Below are 22,697 nucleotides of genomic sequence, written 5' to 3'. Positions count from 1 at the left end.
TTCTGACCACCTGTGGCTGAGCCTTGCTTTTCTGTGGCAGAGATAGCAGGAAAGATGCACCAGTCAGTGCCTCAACCAGAGAAGTGATCCAGCTGCTAGACCTAGTTGGCAGAAATGGCTGCTGATGAGCTAAGTGTCGCTGCTGGCAGCAGAGCCTGTTGGGAGGGGGCGGGGGAGAGGGGCGGGGTGGTGGAAAGCAGACAAGATGGCGGCAGACAACGAAACAGTCTGTGATGGTGGCCTGGGGAGGACTCGTGACAGGAAGGGTGGGGGGAGGGGCCCGAGGAGCAGCCAACCATAACTGTGCCTGGGAGGCCGTTGGACAAGGCGGGAAAGAATCTGATAGGCAGTTGACAGGAGCCAGAACTTCGAAGGGTCAACAGAGAACTGCTTCCCCCCCATCCCCCCCCCCCCCCGTAGGGAGCTCTAAACTCATTGGCTGAAAGGCGAGGATTGACATGTCTGGGATTCAATGAAGTTTCAAGACCCAGCTTCTAGAGTTTGAGACCTTCCTCCCTTTCCTTCCAGGACTTTGGAGTCCCCAATTACCCTTTAAGTCCAAGCATATCTGGTTTTTAATTTTACCACTGCCAGCAAAACTAAAATGTCCCCATATAGAGGCACTCTGCTGCACAGGGTGAATTGTTCCCTGATTTCCATCTGGAGATGGCTGGTGCCGATAGGGGCAGAGTCATTAAAAACTGTATAGTTAATATGTCAGCAATAGTAAAAAACCTACCAGAGGAGAAAGAAAAAAGAATTTGGGCATTTTAACATTATTAAAGCTAGTTAGAAAAAAGGCAAGGTGAAATGGATGCAGACAGAACAGAAAGTTGCAGAAGTGTTAACAACAGGAGCTGTAAGAATTTAATGAACTGCTGCTAAATTTCAAAGGAACAGGACCCTGTGGTTACAGACACCCTACCAACCCCCACCCCACCTCTTGTTTGTAGAAAAGCTGTAGCCTCCTAAGCCTTCCCTGAGTTCCAAAGAGCAAATTTAATCAGAGAATTGAGAAAATGCAGAAAAAAAGGAAAACAGTCAAGCAGGACAAAATAATAATAGTTTGGCCATATGACAAAGTCATGGACCCATAGTTCCTTCTCAAGGGCTATAGATAATAATCTGAGCCATATCCTTGAATTGTTTTGCAGATACTAAACCTCCACCGGGTGGAAGAAGTTAACTGTGTGCTGAGCACAAGCGAGTAGATCCCAGACAGGTTGAAATCAGAATTGATGATGTTAATTCCCCAAATACCACCCTGTTACCTCATCACAAACTAATGACAAGGATATCATGTAGGATATCATCACTACCCTCTCCCTCACCCTGCCTTTAAAAATCCTTCCCTGAAAGCCATTTGGGAGTTTGGGACTTTTGAGCATAAGTTGCCCACACTCCTTGCTTGGCACCTTGCAGAAAGTGCTGTACGTTCCTTAACCACAACTGGCTGTCAGATTAGCTTTGCTGCACGTTGCGTGAGCAGACCCAAGTTTGGTTCAGTAACATATTCACTTCAACGCTCCAAAGAATGAATAAAGAAAGTGAGAGACTTCTTTTAAAGAACCAAGATAAGCATGATAGACGTGGAAAGGCAGGCTTCTAGAATGATTTCTGAGTCAACAGTCCAAGACTTTTTGCTGCATTCAGCCCCACTTAGCCAAGATCTCAAGTGTAAACCATTCTTAAGATTATGAAGGAGTCATTAGCTCTTTTATACTGATTCCATTTCCTGTTGTTACTGGGCAAGCACCAAAACAATTCCTGATGAATCCTCTCGGTTCAGACATACTCCTCCCTGTCCCCATTATGTAGGAACAACTCATATCTCTTCATGGTAATAAGGGTCAACTTGCCCCCTCCACTATAGAAATCTGCTTTATTTGCCTGCTGATCCACTGCCACGAGGAGACTGAAGTGACCAGATGGTCGCTGTAGCTTCAAGTTCAGTAGAATCCAACCTGTATGCCTTACCAGAAACAGTCTGTCTTGAGATCCAGAACATTGAATACGGCAGACCCTAAAGTTTCAGGGATGGGAAGCACACATTCTGCAAGTGTGCTACAGGGAATGATGGTGAGAAGAACTGTTGTAGACACTCCAGAAAGAAAGGATGGACCCCATCCTCCCAGCTAAAATTTGCTTCAGATGTCAAGAGTGCTGACACCAAACATAACACATACTAAGACGGTAGGACAAGGTTTATTCTTTACATAATAAGGCTTTCAGGGAAGAGCAGGGAAGCCTTCCCAGACTGCTCTGAAAACTGCTTGAAAGAGTGGGAAAGGAGACTGATTTCAGGTTTTTGTTTCGGTTAGGGGTGGGGCCAGGGTGAGTGTTCTGGTGCAGAGGTAGGGGCTTGCATGGCTTGAACCTCCTGCTGGCTTCCAAGAAGAGATTACCTGGGATTTCGTGTCAGCTTACCCAGCTGTGGGGTGGAGGGGAAGAGGGAAGGCTGAGTCCTAAAAGTCCTCAGCACTCAAACATCATAAAGGAATCAGACACATTTTTACGTGAGCCAATCTGATTTTCACTCCTTGGTTCCCAGATTCATATACAGTAGATTTGGCGACATAGTGTCAAATATCAGTTTTTGATTCAGTGCATATACCAGATCCTTGAGGAATGTGTCCCAACTATGCAGAGTGTCGTACCTGCACTGCTGCAATAGCTGAGCTGCTCCACCTGGTGGAATTAAGCCAGCCAGAAAGGAGATGTTGTTGATCGGATATACTCCTCCCCCTTGAGCCTGAATGTACCCTAAGGCCAGTCTGTCATCCATTACAAGAGTACAAGGAAGTTTAGACTGATTCTCTTATCTTCCAGACCTTGTGCCACCTCATTGGCTATGAGAGCTAAAGTTACAGGTATGTTTCTGCCATTGTCTCCAGGGCCTGGACACTGATGCCAGGGCTATGGAACCAGGTATCTCCCCAGGTAGAACAGCCCTCTTTGCCTGGTGTCTCTAAAGGTGCTCCAAAGGGTTGCGTCACTTCCAATAACTACAGGGGACAGTGCAGGATTTAAAACATTACCCCTCCTCCCAATGGAAAGACGTTCTGTGGCCCACTCTCCAACACAGACAAGCATATAACCTAAAGGGTCTTCTTACACTTGATTTGGATCACCTTTATATTGGTTTGGTAAAGCCACATGGGCAGTGTTGCTGAATAAATGCAGCTTCAATATCCATACATGCCTCTGGTGCCATGGATGCATCAGGAGAACCATGTGGACTTGTATCAGTAATAATGAAACCAGGTTGTCCTGGTCAGAGTGTTTCTATGAGGGGGTTTGAATTTAATAGCCATGGCCATGGAAGATTTTCTGTTCCCATCTATGTGGATGGAAGGACAAACCTCAGACAATTCAGTCAGCTGCTACCGCCACTTGACTCAAGTGGGCCGTGGGGATATTTGCCAAGCCGTGGTGCTGGATTTAGGGGACACAAACCCGATCCCCATCTCTGCACCTGCCAGCTTACAAGGAGTTCCACTCCAGATACTGAGATTGTTGTTTTCCTTCCATGGCCCCATAGTCTGTCTGTCCTAATTCAGTAGTCAGTACTTCTCCCGTTGACCCAGCCATTTCCCACGTGCATCCAGACCTATCTGGATGTTCCAGGAGTGACATAGGCTGTGGCACAATGGTAGAACTTTCAATGGTCTATTGACCATCACCTACTGCTGCCTGAGGGAGCCACCACAAGGGTAATCTAGGTTTCACAGATTCCACCAGTGGATCACTATCCCTGTGATCTGTGACCCACAATGTCCAATGACTGGAGCCAGGTAATAGTAGAAGCAATAAGCTGGAGTCACTTTCACCTCGTTCTCTGACTAAGGTCAGTGAAGGAAGAAAAAAGAAAGAAAGAGGAATGGTTGGGGATTGTCGGTGTGGAATCACTGATAGAGTGAAGTGATCTCCCTGTCCTGACATCCCCCAAGCAACCATTCCCTTTAGAAAGGGAATATTCCTGGGGAATTCCCTGGCAGTCCAGTGGTTAGGACTCAGCGCTTTCACCGCCCAGGCCTGGGTTCCATCCCTGGTTGGGGAACTAAGATCGCACAAGCGTCAAGGCGCAGCCAAAATACAAAAAGAAAGGAAGAAAGAACGAACGAAAGGGAATATTCCCTTGCTGGGAACAGCCTCATATAGTGGCCCTATAGTCTGACTGTGATGTCTAGTCTGGCAGTGATTATTCTGGCAGCACGGCCTGTCCAGCAATCTTTTATAGTCAAAGCTTTGAAAATCCACTCTACTTCTTGATCATGCCAGCCACCAGAGCATGAAAAGGGGCGTGGAATACCTATGAGTGTCATGCCCATCTCTGCCTGTTTTTTTAGTCCTTGAAATTTCAGCCGTTATTATTTGATTTATCCTAGAGGTTTTGCTTCCAACCAATATGCTCTTGAGAATGTTGACCAAGGCTGTAAATCGTGAACAGCTCTTGTCTCTCTAACTGTGCTCCTCCAGTTCTGTCTGGCTGCTGGTTCTCTCCATGGAATCAGCTTCTCTCAAGTCATTACGGAGAATAACGGGTTGGTCAAAAAGAGCTGTACTCTGTTTGGAGTGAGAACCAGAAAGGTATTCTTCATTGGCACACACCACGGCACTTCCGGGGTGCTCTGGCGGTCTTGCTTGAGTCTCCTTCATCATGAATGGCTCGCACTGAAAGATGACAAGTGGCCAAAAGCGTGGCGGAACTTAGATTCAAGTGTCGCCCTGGTGCTGCCAGAATCTGCTGCTCACACAGGAATGGCAACTTCGTAGCCAGAATAGGTTTCAAAGGTTATTTGACACCAGAAGTAGCCACCGGATGGCAGCAGAGGGTGGAAGTAGTCTCTTTGCCAGGCGTGGGCAGAGCTCAAAGTCCTGTCACCTGCTGGCAGGTAACCCAGATGGAGGCCTTTTGAGCTCATTCGATTCTGGTAGCAGGGCCACTTGCCCAGTCCGACAATCAATCATCCCCCATGAACTCCAAGAGACAACTAGGCTGTTAGCTAGAGCCCAAGAGCCAGTGAAAATACAGCATGCCTGCCCCTTAGGAGCATTGTCTAGGGCAAGGAGGGCAGCTTTTAATTTAGCCCATGGTGCTGACTGGTCCTCACTGCAGTGGGTCCTTTATGATTGTCATTGAGGCTAAAGGAGTGCTGAAGCCCGGGGACACTATAAGCTTTTATTGTGGCCAAGACACCAGTAAGCCACACACTTCTTGGAAGTGTGGTCACCAGGTAGCAAAAGACTTCCCTTGAAGGGAAGGTGAAATGGCCCCTAAATAGGTAGCCACAGCCTTTTCAAATAAGCAAGACACAGCTATAGGACCAGACCTGCCCCTCTCTCAAATACAACATTTCATTTAATAAGAAAAGATTGTTGTACCTTTCCAACCTTGTTGTGAGGATCTGAGTGGAACAAACTCAAGGTAGGGATGTCTGGACGTGCTGTTCCCTGGCAGTCCTGACTAAGGCTCTCATTCTCCACAAATGTCCAGTAGCAGGTTAGCAGCTGTTGCTCAGAAAGGGTGCAGTGGATGGCCCTCTCAGGGAGGCATCAAGTTCAGGACTCCAAGAGGCACTGCCAGGTGGAGGTGGTCTCCCTTGCTAGAAGCTCAAAATAGCCTAGTTATCAGTAGCAGACACCTACAATTCCAGGGGACACTTGGGGTTTTACAGGCATCAAACGTAGGGCTGCTGAGATAGCCTGTTGCACTATCCCAGCTGCCTGCTACTCCTGTACCAAGCTACATTTGCTAGATTTTCTCTTCAACATAGACGTAGGGTACAACAAACTGTCTAGGTGAGACATATTGTCTCTTAATAGTCAAACACTCAAATTAAGCGCTGGACTTCTTTTTAGGGAGTAGTGAGCCATAGAGTGAATGACACTTCCTTTCCTATCTTGGAGATTGGTCAGCCCATGTGGATCTCAAGAATTTGACTTGAGTGGCTGGTCTCTATATCTTATCAGGATTAAGGAGCCACCCCTTGGCTTTCATGCAAGTGAGCAAACAACCATTGCCAACTCTTCTTTATTGGGGCCTACCATTATGATAGGATCAACGGAGTGACTTTTTCCATATGTCAGCCTACCCACTGGTGGCAAGTAGCAGGAAAATCTGAGTCCCCCAGGTGCAACATGGTAATTGTGCATTTAAGCCCAAGGTCTGGAATAGCCAGAGCTACAGTGTCAACAGCTAAATTCAGTTGGCAATAATAATTACACCATAAGTCTCCAGATCTCATTAGCCTTTTCCCCTGGATACTCAGTACTGTAGTCTTGAGATACAGATGCTCTCAGACCCCTACTACCCTTAAGTCCCTCATCAAGGTTTTGATTACTTTTCCCCCTGGAATTATATATTGCTTCTGCAGTATAATATGGGGAAAAACTGGAAGTCTGTGGGTGGTTTTGGTGTCATCTTCCTACTGTTACAACTCTACAAAGGGCTCTTCACAATTGGGAGAGTCTCTTTTGAGTCTTATGAGCACTCACAACGTGAACACACCCATATAATAGCCCTCAGAATAGGAAGCAGCGCATTGCCACATCCTAAAATCCCCTCGTGTCTGCTTCAAGTCACTACATGTCCCGAGAGTGAACACTAATCTGACTTCTATCCTCACAGATTAGTTTTCCCTGTTTTTGAGCTTTACACAAAAGGGCTTTTACTATACACTCTTTTGGGACTGACTTCTTTTGCTTTTGAAAGACTCATCTAATTTTTTGTGTGAGTGGTTGTAGACTGTTCATTTTCATTGCTCCATGTTATTCTCTGATATGAATATACCACCATTTATCTAGCAACTCTAGTTTTCATATGCGTTTGGGGAGTTAAAAAACATTTTGCCTACTGTGAAGAGTGCTGCTGTGAACACTCTTATACAGGTGTTCTGGTGCACATATGTATATAGTTCTCTTGGGTAAATAGCTAGGAGTGAAATTGTTGCATCATAGGTTATGCATAAATTCACATATATTGAAGTTGGCAAATAAATTTCCAAAGTGGATGTACCAGTTTTCACTTGCATCAGTTGCTCCACGTCCTCACAAAGACATGATGTTTCTATCAGTTTTCATTTTACCTATTCAGGTGTGAAAGTAAAAGTATCACAATATGGCTTCAATGTTCATTTCCCTGACCTTCATGAATTACGAGGTTGAGACCCCTTCATTTGTTTATTAGTCATTGGTATTAGCCAGTTTTTCTGAAGTACCTGTTTGTCTTTTCCCATTTTTTCTGTTGGGTTGTTTGCCTTTACTTCTTGATTTGTAGGAATTTTTAATGTATTCTGGATACAATTCCTTTGTTGGATACATGTATGGCAAACAAATAGTCCCAATCTGTGGACTGCCTTTTCTCTTTCTTAATGGTGCCTTTTGATGAACAAATGCTCTTAAGTTTTACATAGTCTTTTTTCTTTATTGTTAGTATTTTATTTCTGGTGTGACCTGTTAAAAAGAAAATGTTGCCTACTTCAAAATCATGAAGACATTCCCTATGTTTGCTTTAAATTATTTTTTACCTTTCACATTTATATCTGCAAACCATATCCAATTGATTTTTGTTCCTAGTTTGAAAAAAGGTCGATTCATTTTTTTCAAGTGGATATCCAAATGACAAAAAAAGACCATTGTCTCCTCACTGTACTTAAGTGTCACATTTGTCATAAATCAGGTGACTTATCATATATGTATATGCACACACACACATTTTTTGCCCTGTGTGATGAACCAGTATGTGTATAGATTGATAGATAGATAGATTCTATATTCTCTGTAATATTCCATTGGTTAATTAGTCTCTCCTTGACCAGTACCCCATGGCTTAATTCCTAGAATTTCATAATAAGTTCGAAGTGTGGTAACCTATGTCTTCCTTTTTCAAGATTACTTTTGTATTCTTGCCATTCTGCATTTCCTATACCTGCACTGTCCAGTACGGTGGTGACCTGCCACGAGTAGCTATTTATTTGTTTATTTGCTTGGTTGGTTTTTTGGGTTTTTTTTCTTTTTTTATTGCAGTATAGTTGATTTACAATATTGTGTTAATTACTGCTGTACTGCAAAGTGATACCGTTATACATATATATGCATTCTTTTTTATATATTCTTTTCCATTATGGTTTATCACAGGATACTGAATATAGTTCTCTGTGCTGTAGAGTAGGACCTTGTTGTGTATCCATTCTAGATATAAAAGCTCACATCTGCTTACCCCAACCTCCCACGCCATCCCTCTCCCAATCCCCACCCCCTTGGTAACCACCAATCTGTTCTCTATGTCCGTGATTCTGTTTCAGTTTCACAGATAGGTTCATTTGTGTCATATTTTAGATTCCACATACAAGTCATATCATATGCTATTTGTCTTTCTGTGTCTGACTTACTTCACTTAGTATGATAATCTCTGGTTGCTTCCATGTTGCTGCAAATGGCATCATTTCGTTCTATTTTATGGCTGAGTAGTATTCCATTGTATACATGTACCATACCTTCTTTATCCATTCATCTGTCGACGGACATTTAGGCTGTTTCAATGTCTTGGCTCTTGTGAATAGTGCTGCTGTGAACGTAAGGTGCATGTATCACAAGTAGCTACTTAATTTGAAATTTAAAATAATTAAAAATTTAGTTTCTCAGTCACTGTAGCCACATTTCAAGTGCTCAATAGCCACATAGTGACTACTGTATTGGGCAGCACAGATACAGAACATTTTCATTATCACAGAAATTGGTATTGTATAATGCTACTACTCAGATCAGTTTATCACTTTCCACACACACTCACACACAAAACCTGCTGGGATTGGGATCTGGTTTGGTTTCGATCGCCAGACCAGTTTGGGGAAACCAAACATCTTTATGATAGTGAAACTTCCAATCCCTGTGAAAAGTCCCAATCCCAATTAGTAGCTAAGCTGTGTATGATTAATACTGCGTAATTAAATCCTAATGGAAAGCTCAAATGTGCAAGCACCTCACTATATTGCATCCCTGGAAAACAGAAGTAGCTAGAGCGTGGAGGTCTGAGGTCTGACTGCTACTGCTCCCTTTATGAATTCAATTTGGCTACAGGTTTAATTCTAGTCTATCCTGGACCTTTTCTTATGCATTTCATGGGGTTCGAGATAGCTTCCTCTTGCTGCAGGTTCCCTCAGTATAGATCCTGTATCTACACCCTTTGCCTAAGGACTCAGTAGACGTTCCCACTGAGAGAGGGACTATATTTTCTCATTCACTGACTTTGAGTTTGTCCATTTGATTGCATGGGCCAATGAAATATTAGTGGGGGCGGCACAATCAGAGGCATGAAAAAGCACTTTGCATTTCAGCCTTAGGTTCTTGTACTTGGGCATCATCATAAGTATATGCGAAGACAACATGGAGTATAAAAGGCAAGTGGACCAGAGTTAAGTAACCCTCAGTTTCTGAAGTGAGGCCTGTCCAATCAGTCAACAGCCAAACAACACACATGCATGCAAGTAAGCCTAGCCAAAATCAGGAAAACTGCCCAGCTCAATCCGGACTAAAATGCTCACCTGAACACTCATGTTCTAAATGGTTACTGACATATGCAAAGGAAGCAAATAGAAGAGGAATAAAATGAAAGACAGACAACTAGGCAGGCCCATATAGAGGCAGCACTCTCCAGCCTATGGAAAGTTCCATCCTCACCTAAACGTGTGTGTGTGTGTGTGTGTGTGTGTGTAATAAAATAGGATTGGCTATTTTCAGATCCATTTTAGTTAAAAAAACATTGATCAGGACTTCCCTGGTGGTGCAGTGGTTAAGAATCGGCTGCCCATGCAGGGGACACGGGTTCGAGCCCTGGTCCAGAAAGATCCCACATTCCATGGAGCAACTAAGCCCGTGTGCCACAAATACTGAGCCTGTGCTCTAGAGCCCACAAGCCACAACTACTGAGCCCGTGTGCCACAGCTACTGAAGCCCAGGTGCCTAGAGCCCGTGTTCCACAGCAAGAGAAGCCACCGCAATGAGAAGCCCACATGCCACAACAAAGAATAGCCCCTGCTCGCCACAACTAGAGAAAGCCTGTGCACAGCAATGAAGACCAATGCAGCCAAAATTAAATAAAAATAAAATAAATTTATTAAAAAAACCATTGATCAATAAATAATTTTAAAAGATGTTAAAACTTAAGAAAATACACATCATCAGTGATCACACAAGATAATATTTGGATCTATAAACTTCCAAATTTCAATTTTGAAAGGAAAAATTGTTATTCTTTTAAGCTTAACTCTCTATTTTATAGATTCACCATAATTTGAGTCTCATTTAATAGACTACCTCATGTACTTGGAATCTGCTCTGAAGATAGGAAAGCAGGGAAATGTGTAAAATGAGAATTTAAATTATCAGGTCTCTTCACTTTATACCCAGCCCAAGGTATCGTCTTTTTTTTTTTTTTTTTTTGCGGTACACGGGCCTCTCACTGTTGTGGCCTCTCCCGTTGTGGAGCACAGGCTCCAGACGCAGAGGCCCAGCAGCCATGGCTCATGGGCCCAGCTGCTCCGCGGCATGTGGAATCTTCCCGGACTGAAGCATGAACCCGTGTCCCCTGCATCGGCAGGCAGACTCTCAACCACTGCGCCACCAGGGAAGCCCCCCAAGGTATCATCTTTATGTACGTTGTACAAATTCTTGTAAACATTGTTCATTTTATATTTTGTACCAACGTGAAAGAAAAAAATTCTCTCTTACTCTCTCTAAATTAATCTCAATGTAGGCATTGATAGATAAAAACCACCAATGACAAAATAACATGTTTATTGAGATGCAATTAACATAAAATTTACATACTTTAGTTGGAAAGTTCAGTGATTTTTGTATTAAAGTTACAACGTTATGCAACCATCACCACAATCTATAACTTCTATTCAATTTCAGAAAATTTCCAACACCTCAAAAAGATCCTCCGGGCCCATTTGCAGTCCATCCCTGCTTCCTACTTCAGACCCAGGCAAACACTAATCTACATTCCATCTCTATGGATTCTCCTTCTCTGGCTATTTCATATCATATGAAGCAAACAATACATGGCCTTTTCACTAGCTTGTTTTACTTAGCAAAATGTGTTTCATATATATCTATATATAGAGAGATACGTATATATCTACACGTATCTATATATATAGATATATACGTATAGATATAGCTATATATGTAAGACCATGTCTTGTGAAAATACAAATAGTTTTATTTCTTCCTTTTCAATATGCATGCCTGTTATTTCTTTTTCTTGGCTAACTGTCCTGACTAAAACCCCCAGTACATTATTAAATAGAAGTGGAAAGAGCAGGCATCCTTGTCTGCTTTCGATTTTTAAGAGGAAAGCTTTCAGTCTTTCAGTAGTAAGTATGATGCTAGCTTTGACTTGATTCCAATCTCTCATTTATCATTGTCCTTTGTAGCTTTTTGTCCAGTGTGTTGAAAATCATTGTTTCATAGTCTTTTTTCTGATTATTTTGGTGTTTCACAGGAACTTGTGGTAGGCTGAATTACAGACACCAAAGACCTCCACATCCTAACCCTCAGAATCTGGGAATATATTACCTTATAATGCGAAAAGGACTTTAAAGATGTGATTAAGTTAAGGGTCTTGAGTGGGGAGATTTTGCGGCATATTGCAGATATCACGCAATATCTGGGTTGGCCCAGTGTAATCAGAAGTGTCCTTGTAAGAGAGAAGGCGATGTGAAGATTGAAATAGAGATTTGAAGATGCTTCCTGGCTGGCTTTAAAGATGGAAGAAGAGGCTCCGAGGAAAGGAAGGTAAAACATGCAGTGCTAGGAGCTAGAAAAGACAAGGAAACAGATTTTTCCTAGAGCCTCTGTAAGGGCATGGCCACCACTGACACCTTGGTTTCATCCCAGAGAAACCCATTTCACACTTGTGACCTCCGGAACTGTGAGACAATAAATGTGTGTGGTTTTAAACCACTGAATTTGTGCTTGTGTTTTATAGCAGCAACAGGACGCTAATAGGTCCTTGTTCCTCCATCATATGTGGACACAGAAGGAAGTTCAATAGTCATTCTACATAAGCTATTCCTGGGGCAAAAGAAGAGGTGGGAACAATTCTCAACTTTTTTTTTTCCAAGCCACGGCACGTGGCTGGTGGGATCTTAGTTCCCTGATCAGGGATTGAACCCACACACCTGGCAATGAAAGCACAGAGTCCTAACAACTGGACTGCCAGGGAATTCCCTGGGGTTTCTCCTCTTTTCCTGCTCACACTCAGGCATATTAAGTTGTCAATACATCAACCACCGCTTATTCTTCTACGCTTATAACAACTTCTGTATCTCCACATCCAGTTATCACCCATAGCCAATCAACTGTTGACTTTCAGTTCTATACACTTCTTCATGTGTTTCCAATACCCCTACCTTAGTCTAGGACTTCAGCATCTCTCACATAAATCACTGCTTTAATGAGCACTCCATTCTTGCTCCTCTCTGATCCTTTCTTCACATTGCTTTCAGAGTGACATGTCTAAAACACAAATTACTTCCCAAATTAGAGCCCCTTGATGGCTTCTTGTAGCCTTAAGAATGAAGTCTCCACTGCAGTCTCTGGGGAAATGCAAATGGCCAATAGACACATGCAAACATGTTCAACATCACTAATCATCAGGGAAATGCAAATCAAAATCACAATGAGACATCACCTCACAAAAGGACACACGTAACAAATTTTGGCGAGGATGTGTAGAAAAGGGAACCATCCCACACAGATTCGCAGGAGTGTAAAGAGTTGCAGCCACTGTGGAAAACAGTATGGATATTTCTCAGGAAACTAAAAATAGTTTTAGTTTGTAGTTGTTAGAACTACCATACGACCCAACAATTCCACTCCTGGGCGTCTATCTGTAGAAAACAAAAACACGAATTCAAAAAGATGCATGCACCCCAATGTTCATAGCTGTGTCGTTTACAGTTGCCAGTGTATGGAAGCAATCTGTGTCCATCAACAGATGAATGGAGAAAGAAGATGTGATGTATATATAGAATACTAATCAGCCATAAAAAAGGAATTTTGCCATTGGCAGCAACATGGATGGACTTGGAGGGTATTATGTTAAGGGAACTAAGTGAGGCAGAGAGAGACAAATACTCAGTAAATTAAAAAGAATTAATAACTGGCTGAATTAATGGACATAGAAATGAATGTAGAAGAGACTTAAGAAAGGGTAAGTCTTCAACAACAGACATGCTGCAGAGAGCAGAGAAAGGGCAGGGCTTATTTGAATACCACCTAATAAGTTGGTATTACTAGGTCTACAGAGCTAGTGGGCCCTTTTGTGTGCATCTTAAATACCAAGTTTACTGTGTAAGCAGTAGAGACATAAAAATTTTCTTACAGGAATCTGGCATGGCCAGAGTTGGGTTTCAGGAAGGTTGACTTAGCAAGTACATGAAGCATGTATCTGTGGGGAAAAATATGGAGGTAGGAGAAGGTTAGGAGACTAGCGCAAAGTTCAGGCAAGAAGTAATGAAGGTAATGATACTAAGAGTTGGCAAGAATGTGGAACAAATAGAAATCTCATCCTGTGCTGTGGGGAATATGAACTAGTACAACCGTTTTGAAAGATCATTGGTGTTACCTAGTAAGGTTGAATGTGGGCAGACCCTACGACCCAGGAATTTCATGTTTAGGCCTATACTGTAGATCAGGGTTTCTCAACGGTTGACATTTTGGAAAAGATAATTCTGGGCTGTAGAGAACTGTCCTGTGCATTGTAGGATGTTTAGCAGTATCCTTGTCCTCCACCCACTATATGCCAGTAGCACACCCTCAGTTATGACAACCAAAAGGTTTCCAGAGGTTATCAAATGTCTCCCTGGTTGGGGCAGAGGGGTAGTGTGTAAAATTGCCCTCAACTGAGAAAGTAGAGAAACTCTTGTATGTGGGCATACGGGGATATAATGAGAAAGTTCGTCACAAAATAATTTGCAGAAGCATAAACCTGGAAACAAGCCACATGTCCATCAACAGGAAGGAAACACACTGTGGAATTTCATATGATGGATAAGTATACAGCAATGAAAAGTGATTACTACAGTTGCACACATCAACATGGATAAAGATCACAAACACAAAATTGGGGGGGGGTAGAGAAAGAGCAAGACAAGTAATACATCTAGTATAATTAGATCTACATAAAGTCCAAAATGGACAAGAAATAACATTATTTAAAGGAACATTCCTCTCCAGTGAATGTATAAAAATGTGAATTATTAACAAAGTTCAGGATCGTGGTTACCTCTGGGAAGGAATGAGGGAAGGAATCTGGAAGGGCACAGGTGGGCCCAAGGCATTAGCCATGTTCTAGTTCGCAAGCTTGGTGCTCGGTACACAGGTTTCTATATTATTATGATATACCTTACATATATGCTGAATTATCTTCTGTATACATGAAACAGTTCATAATTTGTCAGAAAGTGATGAGGTCTAAAATAAGGCAAGAAAACGGAGAGAAGGCAGCACAGTAAATAATTGGATGAGAGAAAGAGAAAGACAGGGAGAGAGAGGGAAGAGTCAACTTTTAGGTACCTCCTCGAAACGTTTTAAACTCATTTTCTTCATAGATTTGGGGATGAAATCAATTCCTTATCTATAAACACACATAATTCATTGCTCAGACTTCTAAGAAATGTACATTTTATGCTCAAAGCCGATCCTACTATATGATGTGATTCACGGGACTGGATAATACCACATTTCACAAACCACCATTGTCTGAGAATCCTGCCCTGTTAGACTTGTAAACGTGTTCTCATTTGTATTCCTTGGAGTTATAAGCATCTGAAACTAAGCGGCTTAGAATAAAAGTGATTCTTCATCACTAACTTTAGTGTCATTAGCATATCCCTAACTGGGACAGAACACTGTTTCCAACTCCGGCACCCACCCTACCCCTCTGTTTTTCTCCCAATGGTCACCTCTCAGGTAGTGGAATAAAAGGAGAGTTTTTGGATCAAATCCTTTCAGAAGATGGGGCCATAACCAAGGAAAATATCAGAATACCCTAAGCTTTCCTGGACGAGGCAGAGAGGGACAAGACAGGTCTTTTCCTAGAAGAAGCACAAAGTTTTCAAGGCAGAAGGACTCACTGAAAACATATTTTATACATGAGGATACAGGAAAACCCACAAACACCCAGAGAAGCAGGAAATGCAGGATTTGTCCCTGATTGATTTAGGGACCGTCTGTCAGAGACTCAGAGAAGCCTGATATGTTAGAGCTACAGCAAACCCTCAGAGCAGCAAGCCTGAGCTTCCTCCCTCAACATGAGAGGCTTCAGGTGCATCCATGTGGATAACGTAGCCCACTTGTCCTGTTACCTGGATACGCAGCCTTCACCTCGTAGATACCTCTCAGCCCTGAGAGTATAACACTGACAGTGCCACTCAGCCCTCAGAAGCACAGACGCAGTGAAGAGGAACACACATGTCTCTTGGGGCTTGGGACATGGGGCCACCTGGGGAGTAAATTCAGGGCCCTAGGTAACTGGAGCTCGGTAAGGGCCAGGGACATGGACTCCGAGCATGCACCAAAACAGGCTTATCTCAAAAAGAGGTGTGCATGCGTTTGTCTAAAGTGAACCTCCCAGGACTTCCCTGGCAGTCCAGTGGTTAACACTCTGCTCCCAATGCAGGGGACACGGGTTCCAAGCGTGTTCGGGGATCTAATACCCTGCATGCCACACGACGTGGCCAAAAAATAATAATAAATAAATAAAGTGAGCCTCCGAAAATTCTTCAGCCCAGGTAAAGGCCTTTAATATTCACTATTAACTATAGTTAATATGCTAACTATATTAACACAGAAATACACACACACACTCCCTGCCGGCATGGCATGAACCATAAGGAACCAAACCAAGTTGAGGACTTTCCAGGGACCCTACATGGATAAATTTCTACTTGGACTGTTCTTTCATTAAACAATGGTGACAAAAGGCCTTGTGCCTTTGTTGTTGTTGTTCTAGCCATGAGGAATACTCTGTGTTACTACATGATAACGCATTTTTAAATGTCAACACCAGTGACAGGGGAAAGGGTTGTGGATACCTTACACTCACTTCACTTTAACAGACCTTTATCAAGCATCTACGAAGAAGAAAACACAGTGCTTTCGGAGAGAGAAATCAATAAAAGCCTTTACGTTCCGAACAAGTCAGAAGCTCACACTTTAGGGAGCTGGCGAGATACACGCATAAATAAATAATGTTAATCTACTCTCCATACGCGAGGAACTAGCATAGAAAACAGAAAGCGGTATTGATGCTAACTAGCAAGCTCTCAAGCAGCCTTAACTGAATGTAGAAATAAGGCCTTCTACCCTCAAACCCCTGGTCCTCCCCTTCTCTGATCCTCTGCTCTGCTCAAGTACCACTTCACATTTTTCCCTTAAAGAGGTTCCAGATACTAGGCCCATTTCCTCTTTTAATTTTCTTTAAATTAGGACATATTTCAGATCTCGAAAGGTCTGAAAATGCTACACCCATGCAACCATCAGCCGTCTTAAGAAACATAAGCTTACAAATAAAATTGAAACCCAGTGTACCTCTCCCCAACTGAATTCTCCGTCTTTTCTATAGATTTAACCACTGTCTTAAATAAGTTTATTGTTCTCATACACACCTTTCTGCATACTACATATGTATGCATTACTCCTATGTATGCCTTTTACTACAAATAGATGTATCTATAAACAACCTAGTAATTTTGCATGTCTTTAAACTTCATATGTGCATGGTATCATAATGCTTTTATCATTTTAGAATTAGGTTTCTCCTTTACCAATTCGTCCTTCCACTACTGAATCTTTGCCCCTTGTTATAAGCTGAATTGTGTCCCCGCAAAAGACATGTTGAGGTGTTGACCCCCGCAACCTGTAAATGTGACCTTATTTGGAAAGAGGGTATTTCAGGTGTAATAAAGATCAGATGAGGTCATACTGGATTAGGGTGGGCCCTTAATCCAATATGACTGGTGTCCTTATAAGAAGAGAAAGAACACAGAAACAGAGACACAGGGGAAAACACTATGTAAAGATGAAGAAAGAGAGTGGAATCGTGCATATACAAGCCAAATGAGGCCAAGGATTGACAGCAACCAGCAGCACCTAGGAGAGAGGCATGGAACAGATCCTTCCTCCGAGCCTCCAGAAGGAACCAACCCTGCCGACACCTTGACCTCAGACTTCTGGCCTCCAGAACGGTGAGAGAATAAATTTCGGTTGTTTTAAGCCACCTGCTTTGTGGTAATTTGTTACGGTAACCCTAGGAAACTAACACATCCATCCCGGAGTTCTTTGTGTCTCAGACCCCTGAGAATTCTAGTGTCTTCCTCAGTCCAGATCTTACCATCCTGTTCAGTTTACCTGCAATAGTACCAAGTCAGTGAATTAAGGCTGGTCCTACTGTGGGTGTAGTTAAACGTTTCCCCCATTGCTCTAAAGCAGCAGTTCTGAAACTTTAGTGTGCTTCAGTAGCACTTGGAGGACTTGTAAAAACCTGATGGCTAGCAGCCTACCTTCAGAATATCCAATTCAGCAGGTCTGGAGCAGGGTCTGAGAATTTGCATTTCAAACATGTTCCCAGCAGATGCTGATGCTGCTGCTCCATGGCAGGCCACTAGCACCATCTGGTCCCCAGGCAAGCTAGGTCATCCATCAGTTTCTTTCAGTAACATATACTAGAGGCTGGGCCACCATCTCTATTGCCACACAACTTGTTTATAATCTAATATTTCAATTTATTTGAGGCTGCTATAAAAGAATGTCAAACAGGCTTACCAAATAGTTGAAAGGAATCCCTTTCAATGACAGTAAGGTGGGCCGAAATAAATAGAACCAAGATACACTGGAGTCAGTATTATTTAGGTAAAAAAAACCCAACTCTGCAGCTTATTCATGTCAAACAAGCTTTTATTTTCAATGTGAACAATACTGTCAAATTTATCTGTCAGAGGTAAGAATAAAGTCAGATGTCAGTTAATATCATTTTGGGATGTTGAATTTTGAAACAACATTTGTGTTGTGGGCTAATGAAAACTAGAATATCCGTAAAGAACCAATTCTTCTTTTCTTTCGCTGTCCACTTCTTTTTATGCCTTCCAACTGTAGGGTGGGAGAAGAGTCAATTAACAATTGTACACCAATAACATACACCAGGGACTTCCTAAATAGGAGTCAATACTATGAACATCTGTTGGCTCTCCAAGGAGAAAACAAAACGTTTTCTTCTTGTAACCCAGACCCTTGGTTGTCAGGGTGCACATCATTTCATCACACCAACCTCATCTCTCTCTTGCCCACCACTATAAATGCTAGCTTTTGTTCTTGAAAGGCCACTCTGTGATTTAAATGTCTTTCCACCTTAAGAGCCTATGCTCCTTACACAAATCATAAATCTCTTATATTCCCAGACCTCTGGTTTCCGTAACTGTAAAGTGAGAAAGAGGCTATTATCAAACATCCGCAGGTGTAAAAATTAAGAAAGGGAGAAAGAAAGAGTGTGATACTGTGAGAGAGAGAGAGATGAGAGAGAGAAAGGAAAAGATGAATGGGTAGAGGAAAGAGAAACTAAGACTGAATTACCAACTCAGTGATAGCCAATAATCTTACTATGGCTAATTTTCTTTTCTTTGAAAAAAAAATCTAAATTGAAGTAATATTTGTGAATTACTCATGAAATGCAGTCTTATTTGAAATTCTTAACTTTTTACCACTTTGTAAGCAGTCACCTTCTCAAAGGCATTGTTATTCCAAGAGACTCCATTTCTGTGGCCAGGTGATGAAGGTACAGCTAGTGCACAGCTTGGTTGCTTTAGCTGCTTCTCCTTGTGGCCACTCTCTAAAAATATAGGTCTCTATATTTTAGACCTCTAAAAAAATATCGGTCTCTATTTCCAGGTCTGATAAATTTCCCATCTGTAGTAGTCTTAAAGCTACAGGACAAAGGACTTGTGGCTGTAAATGAAATACATTTCAGAACACACTGCGCTCTATACCATCTAGAATACAAGTACATTATTAACATTAAACTGTTCTTCCAAAACTAAATTTCATCAATTTTTCTTATTTACTTTACAAAAATTATTAAAAACATGATAGATAGCTAGTGAGAAGCAGCTGCATTGCACAGGGAGATCAGCTCGGACCTCTGTGACCACCTAGAGTGGTGGGATAGGGAGGGTGGGAGGGAGATGCAAGAGGGAAGAGAAATGGGGATATAGGTATACTAGAGCTGACTCACTTTGTTATAAAGCAGAAACTAACACACCACTGTAAGGCAATTATACTCCAGTAAAGATGTTAAAAAGATAAACAAAAAGTAGATTAAGGATGTAAACAAAACAAAACATAAAGCTGTTAGTAACAGGTATATGTCAGGAATGCTTGCACTATTCAATAATACCTGTATTCTCCAGAGCTGCCCTCTGCTGAGACCATATCCAGCTTGCGTCCTTCTTCTGGTTTCTCATTTCCATCCTCTTTCTCTTCATCAGCGTTTTCATACTGATGTTCACTCTCTTCTTTAGTGTCGAATGATACAGACTTTGGCATCACAAGGTGGTGGACAACATTTCCCGATTTAAAATCAGCAGCAGAATCTAGTTCTCTGCCCTCGGGAGGATCTGGAGAAGACAAATATGTCAGAAAATAAATAAAGAAATGAAAAGAATAGCTGGCCATGCTCCTACTGGTTGATACAACACTTCCATGGCCCTCACACTTCTGCTGCTTGACAGTTTTCACAACATTTCCCCCTCTTTCCAGTAGATCTCACACACTGTGCTGCTGATTACTTCTGGCCCTTTGGAGAAGGGATCGAAATCATCTGATCCTGAGAGCATGTTTGTATGTTTCTGCCAGAACGTCACTGGAAAATGTTCACCCGATTTAAAGACAAATTCTACCGCGAAGCTCATTGATTCCTCAACCACTGAAAAGTGCCCCTGTGCCATTTCATCATTTTCTCAGGTCATCCTACTGAGAATCTTTACGTTTTAGAAGCCCGCCAGCCAAAAGTGAGGTATGCCATATGTTTGCCCCTCGGGTGGTAGAAGGCAGCATATTTTTTCTCAAGATCCTAAAGGTCTTTAGAGAACTGGGCTTCTACTTGTGCATATCGTGCCTGAAGGTTTTTGAGAGCTTTGACCCGCTGCCTAACCGCCAGAGGCCAGCGCTGAGCGCGGCCTGCCTTTGAAGCTGATGCCCCAGCAGGGGCTGCAAGGGCCTGAGGCCTGGGCCGCCCCTCACCAGCTTCGGCTCCGTCGTCGGGTCCACACGCCCAGCCTCCGAGGACTCGGAGGTATCAGCCAGGACGTCGCCCGCCCAGAACTCGGCCTCTGCTGCAGCCGCCGCCGGTTCCTCTGCCTTCTGGGATGCCGCCCCCTCTGCAGGTTCCCACGGCTCCCAGGGCGGGTTGCCCTCTGCCTGGCACTCGCCTTCCAGCATCTGGTCCCCTCTCTCTCCCGGCTCCCTGGGCTCCCAAGAGCAGCGCCTGACCACCGCGTGGCCGGCGTGCGGCCGGGCCAGGACTCGGACGTTATAATGAATACGGGGTCTAGAAGGGACCGGACCCGCGCAGTGGGGAACTCACAGATACCCGCGACCACTTCTGCGCCCTCCTCACCATCCTCCTCCTCCTCTTTGTCCGCATAATTCTCGTCCTCTTCCTTGTCTCTGTCTCCCTCCTCCGCCTCTTCGTTCTTCTCCTCGTCCTCTTCAGCCTCCTCCGCCTCCTCCACTTCCTCCTCCTCCTCCTCTTCCTCTTCCTGCTCTTCTACCAGCTTTACACCCCAGTCCTCCTGGACTATGGGCTGGGCGCCCTGCTCTTCCCAAAGGGCTCGCACCACCGCCTGTAAATCCCTATGGGCGGCGACACTGCGACCCCTGCCACGCCATTCTGCCCGCACCGCTCCTCCTGGGACTGAACCAGGGATGCTGGCCATGCCACTGCCTGCTCTGTTCGGACCACCTGTGGCTGAGCCCCGCATTTCTGTGGCAGAGATGGCAGGAAAGACGCACCAGTCCGTGCCTCAACCAGAGAAGCGATCCGGCTGCTAGACCTAGTTGGCAAAAATGGCTGCTGCCGAGCTAAGCGTCGCTGCTGGCAGCAGAGCCTGCTGGGACGGGGCGGGTGAGGGGGGGCGGGGGTGGTAGGAGGCAGAGAATATGGCGGCAGACAGCGGAACAGCCTGTGATGGTGGCCTTTGGAGGATTCGTGACAGGAAGGGTCGGGGGAGGGGCCCGAGGAGCAGCCAACCATAAGTGTGCCTGGGGGGCCGTTGGACAAGGCGGGAAAGAATCTGATAGGCAGTTGACGGGAGCCACAACTTCGAAGGGTCAACAGCAAACTGTTTCCCCCCCATCCCCCCCCACCCCGCATAGGGAGCGCTAAACTCATTGGCTGAAAGGCGAGGATTGACATGCCTGCGATTCAATGAAGTTTCAAGACCCAGCTTCTAGCATTTGAGACCTTCCTCCTTTCCTTCCAGGACCTTGGAGTCCCCAATTACCCTTTAAGTCCAAGCATATCCGATACTTTTAATTTTACCACTGCCAGCAAAACTAAAATGTCCCCATATAGAGGCACTCTGCTGCACAGGGTGAATTGTTCCCTGATTTCCATCTGGAGGTGGCTGGTGCCAATAGGGGCAGAGTCATTAAAAACTGTATAGTTAATATGTCAGCAATAGTAAAAAACCTACCAGTAGAGAGAGAAAAAAAGAATTTGGACATTTTAACAGGTTAGTGTTTGTGCATGTGAGGGTGTGAACATGTTTAGGATGAGTAGGCTGATGCACGTAAGTAAATGTATGAGTGACACCGTATATGTGAGGCATATTCGGGTTGGTGAGTGAGTGCATAACCATGTTAATTGAGTATATTTGTATTGGAACGAATGTGTGCATATGTCAGTCTATCTAGGAATGGGAGTAAGTCTGTGAGCACGTTCATATGAGTGAACGTGTAACTTGTGGATGTATGTGATCATGTCTGTGTGTAAGAGTGAATGGAGCCTGTTCACATGTCAGTGTGGTAATGTGTGTTTCTGTGTGTTCACGTGTATGAGTGAATTTGTAAGCATGTGCATGATGGTAGCATGTTCATCTGTGAGTGAATGTGTAACCGTATTCATTTTTGTGAGCTTGTTAATGTGTGCATCTATTTCTGAGTCAATGCATGAGTGTATGTGCATGTGAGAATGTTGATCAGATGCATGTACATGACTGTGTTAATGAGGGTACCTGTGAGTTTATGAGCAGGTTCACTGTGTGCATATGTGAACATGTTCATGTTTGTGTGCAAATGACTGTGTAAGTATATACATGTGATCATGTTCCCGTGTTTGAATGAACGTGGAAGCATATCAGGTATGTTCATGAATGTGAGTGAATGCATGCTTTGTATTTGTCTTTTTGTACATTTGTGTCTGAGTAAATGTGCAAAAATGTTTATGTCAGTAAATGCAGGAGCATATATATATACATATATATATATACACACACACACCACATATATACGGGTGAATATTATTAAAATGCAAGTTTAAGTGATACAGGAACATGTGTGTGTTAATGAATATGTAAACATACTGGTGTGTGGGCATGTTATGTGTGTGTTCTTTTCTGTGAGTCAATGCGATT

General features: G+C 43.4%; 1 protein-coding gene across 2 annotated transcripts; it reads right to left on the bottom strand.

Moving 5' to 3' along the window:
• Positions 1 to 17,946: 17,946 nt before the first annotated feature.
• Positions 17,947 to 21,849, bottom strand: LOC117310297 (uncharacterized). 2 transcript variants are annotated; one of them, XM_073799645.1, is made up of 3 exons: positions 20,681 to 21,846; positions 19,460 to 19,679; positions 17,947 to 18,159 (listed from the first exon to the last, which is right to left on the bottom strand). In XM_073799645.1, exons 1-3 carry the CDS (start codon positions 21,042 to 21,044, stop codon positions 18,147 to 18,149), a joined length of 597 nt encoding a protein of 198 aa, XP_073655746.1. In that variant the 5' UTR covers positions 21,045 to 21,846; the 3' UTR covers positions 17,947 to 18,146. The 2 variants fall into 2 exon arrangements, with proteins under 2 accessions (XP_073655746.1, XP_033705499.1); XM_033849608.2 differs by lacking the exon at positions 17,947 to 18,159 and having other exon boundaries at positions 19,644 to 19,679; positions 20,305 to 21,849.
• Positions 21,850 to 22,697: the final 848 nt, after the last annotated feature.

This window comes from Tursiops truncatus, chromosome X (assembly GCF_011762595.2).
Source record: "Tursiops truncatus isolate mTurTru1 chromosome X, mTurTru1.mat.Y, whole genome shotgun sequence".
Taxonomy (NCBI): Eukaryota; Metazoa; Chordata; class Mammalia; order Artiodactyla; family Delphinidae; genus Tursiops; species Tursiops truncatus.
Note: the sequence above shows the minus strand (reverse complement) of the source record. Positions and strands in the feature narration are given on the sequence as shown.

What these genes read in the sequence shown, in the direction of transcription:
- LOC117310297 (XM_033849608.2), bottom strand. Translation starts at nt 21,044, where the DNA reads ATGCGGGGCTCAGCCACAGGTGGTCCGAACAGAGCAGGCAGTGGCATG.